The 7,500-nt window shown below is 35.8% G+C and overlaps 1 protein-coding gene across 4 annotated transcripts in view; it reads right to left on the bottom strand.

Moving 5' to 3' along the window:
* The window catches only part of mettl15 (methyltransferase like 15), a 53,696-nt gene that overhangs the window by 12,415 nt on the left and 33,781 nt on the right, over positions 1 to 7,500 (bottom strand). For all 4 annotated transcript variants that reach the window (XM_040129060.1, XM_040129051.1, XM_040129034.1 and 1 more), the window contains exon 4: positions 1,008 to 1,199. In XM_040129060.1, the coding sequence (XP_039984994.1) occupies positions 1,008 to 1,199 (192 nt within the window). The remainder of the gene's footprint in view (positions 1 to 1,007; positions 1,200 to 7,500) is intronic.

A 7,500-nucleotide genomic window follows, 5' to 3' on the forward strand; every position in this document is an offset into this window, starting at 1 on the left:
GTATATATTTCTGAAAATATTCAAGAAGCATTAAATTGCAAAACATATACAGTATAATGTACACAAACACACACACACTGACACACACATTTAGGCTTGATAAATATTGTCAAGGCAGCCATGACTGCATAACATGTCTATAATGGGGTTTTAGATAACACTGTAACATTCTTGTACAATTACGAATTAACCTTAAGTGCTATGGAATTATGGTGCTGCCATAATTCAAATAAAAATGAAAATTAGAAACTGCATTTTTCTCTCTCTTTTTATGGTTGCAAAAATAAAGGTATTATTTAAATTCAACTGTGAAAGCATTTCTGTACGCTTATTGCCAATATTACAATTTAACATGAAGGTATAGCTCCACGTAGACCTAATTTTTGATTCAACACTGATAGCAAAACAAAATCTGATACTGATATATCAGCCTATACTCAATTATTTACATACACACAACTAAAACTATCAATTTTGATGAGGTAACATTAAATTTGGTTATTAAAGAATTGTGATCAAGATAGTCGGCCGACTATGACACAGACCCAATCATACTTTAAATTACCAAAAACACAATTCTGAAAGAGTAGTTTATTACTGTAAATTCCACAATCCGAGATAAAATAAGGAAATGATTACACAGTTTGCCTCCAAATGTTTTATGGTCATTATTTTGTTACACGAGAAGAACAAATGGCAGGGGCATTATAATATATTTCTTTTGTGGTCATGCATTTACCCTGCAAAAATTCAAACATTAATTCAATCTCATTGGCAGTTTTCCAGTCAATAGGACCATTAGCAACAAAAAAGATGGCAAAATAAAATTAAAATAAGGTCTATAGGGCCTGTTCCATGTTGCTCATAGCCCATTGTGGCTACTCCCCTTTTTTATTAGCTGCACTTGGACATTACTGTTCCGATGAGTGCTGAAGCAATATCAAGGCCCCAGTGACTGAGTATCCAGATCCATCAGTCTTTCCAGACCTACTGTACACATCTCTTACCTCTCTCCATCCATCCTCATATCCAAGGGCCCATCTTTGCTGAGGGAGAAGCCTCTCTCCGCCTGATCCATCTGCATGGAGGAGCAGCCAGCATCCAACAGGACAGCATCAATACTGCCTGGCTGAACTTTCATGTTAGACAGCTGGGCCTCAAGCTCGCTGAATCGGCCAAGCAATGGTTTCACGCGACCACTGGAGAAAGGAGCAGCACAATTAGACATTTTTATATCAATGCATATAGGACAACTGCTGTCAAAATACTGGCCGCATATCAATGGAATCGGAAATGAAATGCTTTATTATTTTGATTGAGAACCAATATTTTTTTAAAAAAAAAAAACATTAAAATGTCATGGTCATTCAGCTCATTGACAACAATACCTTCAGGAGGTGATAAGAGTAAGGTTTGAAACTAATAATAAAAGAGAATAAGTTAAAAATATATAACTTCAATGTGTGTGATTGCAAGTTAGATGCCTTTGTGATTGTTCTTTTAGTTAATCAGTTGAATAAATAAAATTTGAATACAATTAACTGCTTGCTCGCTTTTTCTTTATTCTTTTTTAAATAAAATTTCCCAATAATGAAATAAACAGAGAAAAGAGGCAACAGGTTGAATAAAAACATACAGATGAAAGGGGTAAATAACAAAGCCTGCAAACAACAAATACTTCATAAAAAGTACACAAAATATAACAGAGCTGAGAAAAAGATTATAGTTTAAAGAGATTAAAGATTATGGTCGTAACAAAAAAAACATGTTCATGTTTACAATTTTGACTCAGAAGTTTAAAATGCCTATATAAGTGGTTAAACTGCGGAGAGGAGGAAGCACTGTTTCTAATATTGCACTTAATTGTGTTCCATATTTTACAAAAAAGATCTTAAGCCCTAATTATTATTCGAAGACAATAAAGGGTTGAGTTCCTGTGTGATGGCTCTGGTAACACAAGTCTGGCAGTATTATCCCTTGATAAAAATAATACAGAAGGGAGTTATGTAGTTGATAATACAGAGTGGCTCCCTTTCATTAGACTGTGATAAAGCTACACAGCAGTCAGTCCAGGGAGAGGGTTTCAGAATATTATACACTTAATTGAGTTTTTACTGACTGGTTCAATACGTTCTATGATGGGAAGAGACAAAACTGGCAGACAAGAGGAATTTTTTTTATAACTGCATGGAAATACTGATTGTATTTTAAGTAGTGTTTAAGATGTGCCCTGACCTGACTGTAACAATATATTTTCTAGCAAAGAATTTCTCTGTAAGTGAAAAAACATGCATTCAGGTTTTTGTTTGTTTTCTACGTTACATGATGTACATTTGAAGACAATGCCTAGTTGCTCACATCAACACTTTGGTCAGACCAGCAGTTTACTGTGTCATCAGCATAAAGAGGACCAAAAAATTGTTTACAGACTGCAGGCGAGTCTTTAATGTAATGGAGGACTAGTGGACCTAGTATGCTTCCAATTTCTTTTTTTGTACAGATGCAGAAGATACAATAAAACATTACAAAATATTTAATGAATTCTGATTCAGAGTATATTGGAGAAAACTGAAGGATTATTTTATTGATCAAACATAAAACATACAATTAAACTGGAAGCCAAAACAAGAACCATAAAATACAACTCATTAATTTACCAATTTTCAAAGTCAAAATGTTCTAAATCTCTCCCATTTATTGAGTTATTTATGATTGAATCTGGAAATTTCATTGAGTCTGTCAAAGTAATAAGAAAAAAAAGTAATAATAAGAAATGTGTTCATGCAACTAGTCTGCAGTTATTCAAATACATTTAAGCAAATGTCCTCTCCACCAAATGTTTCTATAGTTTCTTTCATTACTGTTTTATTTCTTAGCTTAGCCTAACTTATTATTATTATTATCATTATTATTATTATTATTATTATTGTTGTTGTTGTTTAAGTAATTAAGTCAATATTTTATCATTTTTATATCAACATTTCATGCCTTAATTTAACTCAGTGTGTAACTATTGTACTCTTTACCAATTCTGATTTCTTCTGTTTACCAACAACGATATGCATGTCTGATTTTGGTCATCACCATCTTCTGTCACCTATCTTCTCAGGGACATGTTCTAAATAACATTTGAGAGAAAAAAAAAGGATATGCCACTCATAGAAAATTAATGGGAGCCAGTGAACACATTCACACCTGTAAGCTGCCTGGTACAACCACAATCTGATCTCAACTGGAGCAGTTTGGGGGTTTGGCGCTGTGCTCAAGGGCACCTTAGTCTGTGCCATAAGACTAAGGTAATGAGGAAGCTGCTCTTTAACGTTCTCTAATCTCTAGGTCAAAGCTGCTACTTAATGGGAATGGTAAATTAAGGCCCCCTCTTCAATGCACAGGAAATACTGACTGTTTTCTATATTTTATGTTTACAACATCATACATACATTGTAGAAAAGCAACACCCACACTCACCATCTGACAAGTCAAGGTAAGTTTAAGCAGAAATGTTCATGGGGAGACCAAATATTCAGTTCAATGGAAACCTACAATAGCTTGAGCAGTTTTCTAGTCATCATTTTTAAAAACAAATCAGGTATTTCCTTGAAAACCAAGTAAATGTTTTAGCTAGCCTATTGAGATCCCTCTTAGTCTCTGACAGAGCTGTGTATTCAGTCACTTCCTCATGCGCGAGTAGTAAAATCCTCCAGCCACATTCATGCATTTTTCATGTGGCCTTTTAACATTGTGTGAACAAAGAAGATGGCATCTATACAATTAGGAGCAAAAGGTCTTCTGCAGCTCTCTCCACCCATCTGGTTCTCAAATATGAAAATATGTAACATCTCTGATTGTTGTGTCTAAATGATAAACAACTCATTTTGTACGTCACAGATCCACTGCAAAAGTTGGGCAGCTCAAGTTGACTACACTCTCGTTATCCAGCTCTGTACAATGCATTCTTAGTATGAGGTTAACATGCATTTTAAATCACTTTTAAAAGCTGAAGTAATATGTTGTAAGGCCTCAATATGTGACCTACCAGAAAGGGAACTCTTGCGCTAGTCCTCGTTACCTCTGAGGGATATGTGAGTGCTGGCATGAATCTGGGATGATTAAAGCATTTTCTTGAGCAACGTGTCTTGAGCCTTGATGACTCAAAACCAAAATACCTCTGTTATTGCTATCAAGTGTCATCATGGTTGTGTTTACACTCTGTTGACTTTATTTATGATGGACAGGGTTAATTGTTCGGAAGAGAAGGCTAACGTTAGCAGAGTAAATGAAAATATTTGGATAATATGCCATAATTACCTCCGCCAACGAGGTTATGTTTTCCCCCGTGTCTGTTTTTTTGTTTGTTTGTTAGTAGGATTATGCAAAAAGCACCGCATCGATTTGCACCAAACTTGGTGGATGGATGGGGCATAAGCCAGGAAGAACCCATTAAATTTTGGTGCAGATCCGGTTGATGAAGCGGATCCAGGAATTTTTTTATCACTTTCCCTAACATCGCGAGAAAGACATTTTGAGACATTTCATCAATATTTGGCCTTGGCAGAGGTATGGACTGTGTGAATGCCATTCTAGTTTTGCAGTGTTTTTAAAGTGTAACATGTGCACTGCCCCAAAGATCAGTGTGAGAAGGTTTCTTATCTCAGAATAACATGACAAGTTGACCTCATGTCAGGGTAGGAGTTGGTATCAGATAAAGCAACGTCATAGATATTAGCCTGTTAGACTGGCTCCATCTATTCCTTGAAAACTCCCACTTAAGTCCACTGCCTACTTTTCCAAAGCATTTAATTTGACATGTGCTTCAATAAAACTCTGTAGTCCATGCTCTTAATTTTAAAACTTTCTTCTTCGAAAATACAAAAGTGAAACATGGTATCACAATAAACAAATAGGTTAAGTACTATAAGCATGACAAGAACATGACTAGTGTGCTCTCTAGTCACCATAGCTTCAACTAAATTAACTAACCTGCACAAACAACTTAAAAATTTTAAACAATCAGAAGCCAGAGCTGACTGCAGTCACAATAAAGCAAAATATACATTTTTACTAATATTTCTCTATTGTATCAATGGCTCTAACAGCTATAGTGAACAACATCTTCTCAATTTCTTGTAACCCTATTGTTAACATTAGCTAGCACTGACTGGCTATGGTGATGCATTGGTCTTCCTCCTGTGAAAATGAAGAGTCTCTGTTTTTGAATGTATGCAATGCCCTTTCAAATACTTAATTAAATCTGATGTCTCACCCATTTCTGAAGCAACCAGCAACCTCTGCACATAGATTGAGTCTCTGCTCTCAATACATGAACATCCATCTGGAGTAGAAGGCTTGGTGATTTTAGTGTATGCCTACCACATGTAAGCTAGAGCACAATAGCCATTTACTGCTCTACACACAAACTACCATTAATTATCTCTCCCTCCTGTTGTATAACAAAGGGCACATTTTTGTGGGGCAATGGTGCACCTAGATATAAACTCTAGTGAAAGTGTCTGTAAAACTAGTTTCAAAATGCGACTAAGTGGCTGCAGACCGGAGCCCTGCAAAGGTATCTACTGTCATTAGCTTCCAAGTAACTGTTGCTCTATTGCTCCTCTGTAGTGTTATTTAAGTTTAGTTTATTTGTAGTAAAGCAGCACCAACAAAACCAAAAATTTAAAAGTACTGTATCAATACCAATAAGCAGCATCGGTATCAAAATAGGTATCGATATCCTTCCCTTCTCAGATATTTTACTAAATTTGAAACTTGCCTCTTTTATGTACATAACAATGACTCCACCTTTCTCAAGATTAACTGAGGGCATTAAGAGAAAGAACACAAATTGGCAGGTCCTCTATTTCAAAACCCACTGAAGACAAAATGGCAAGGGAGCATCTCACCCACGCTGGGGCCTTCCTTTGCTTTGCTGTTGTTATTCACTATCCTGCACAGTGATTAATTTGTTGAAAAATCTATAGTAAAGGCTTTGTTGTTCTCTCTCATCACCTGCACAACCCAACCCCTTTCTGTTACTGCCTCCTCAGTAGCACTCTGCCCACCATCTCAAATTTCTATTTTATTTATTTATTTATTTATTTATTCATTTTTTTTTTTTTAAATCAAAGTTTCAGTAAACACTATGGTGAGAGTTTACAAACTTTTTATCTCATTGGTTTTAGAACATTTTCTACATTCCGGATTCTAGTTGGAGTCTACTGACTAAAACAGTTGGAAATCAAGCATTTGTGTGAATGTGCTGACGATAATTTTGTTGTTGCCTCAAAGCTAGTTGCTAACTTTGTCTGCAGTTTGGTGCTGCAAAGGTTGCATACAGTGGGTTTATCAAAGCTTTTTTTGAAAACTGCTCCCTCTGACAACTGGAAACAGTGAGACTGACCCAAACCGTAAATGTGCAGCCATAAAACAAAAAATTAGGAGCTAAAGTTAGTTCCACGGAGAGACTCTACGACCTACGACTACGGATTATAACCTTCTCTGCATAGGTACGCAGAGACGTTTCATATATTGTCACAGAAGATAATTACAAGAAATTCCAGCTTTAGATGGATAACTTTTCTGGGTCCATTATTTCGAGCAACTCCTTTTACACACAGTCAGTTAATATGACTTATGTTAACATAATTTTTTATTCATTTATTAACACAGCTTTATAGAAACTGTAAAGAGACATTCAATTAGGTGTGGGGGTAAAAATTTGATTGACATAAGAGTAACGATTTTTAGTGTCCATAATTCTGAAATCAATTCACAAATGCAAAAAAAATCAAGTTTTGTTCGTCATTAATAACATCATGTTGATGGAACAAAAAAAGGCTGAACTCGACCACAGGAGTACAAAGCAGCACTTAGAGGGTGTATAGCGCATACACTAGAGTTATTTTGTATTTCATCTTCACAAAACACAAGCGTTTGGGATTTATTAAAAAACCTTCTGGATTTAATAACTTATGACTAGCTATGTAAAACAAAGGTGAAGTATTTTTTGGATACTCTGGTGGGGAGAAGAAAATAACTTGGTCTACAGTCCGATTCATTTCAGAAAACTTTGGGCTGTACAGAATAGCAAATTTTCCCCTGTAGTAATGTTGCAGCAAAGACGCTGTTCTCCAATGCTGAACCAGTGGTGTTTGTCAGTAAATTAAATGTTCATTTCCAGTGTTTTCCGTAGGTTTTCAGAGGGCTTAGGTGCTGTCTGGGTTCCGGGGTAAATTATTCGAAGGAAATTTAGAGTTATTTCAAGTTTTTTATCACCATTATCCGTACCGTTTTTTTGAAAGAAGGCTGGCAACATTTGTTCTACTTACAGTCAAAAGTCAAACCAAACAACATTTGTTTGTTTGAGATTTAATGAGAATATATCTGGTTTACTGCAACTTGTACAGGTGACCAATCACAAGGACAGCGAGACCTATCATGTCCCATAGCAATGTCAAAACTGGAGACGGTAGCAGTGGAGAAACTATTTGTGGAGTAAAGCTG

Source organism: Xiphias gladius, chromosome 1 (genome assembly GCF_016859285.1).
Source record: "Xiphias gladius isolate SHS-SW01 ecotype Sanya breed wild chromosome 1, ASM1685928v1, whole genome shotgun sequence".
NCBI lineage: Eukaryota > Metazoa > Chordata > Actinopteri > Istiophoriformes > Xiphiidae > Xiphias > Xiphias gladius.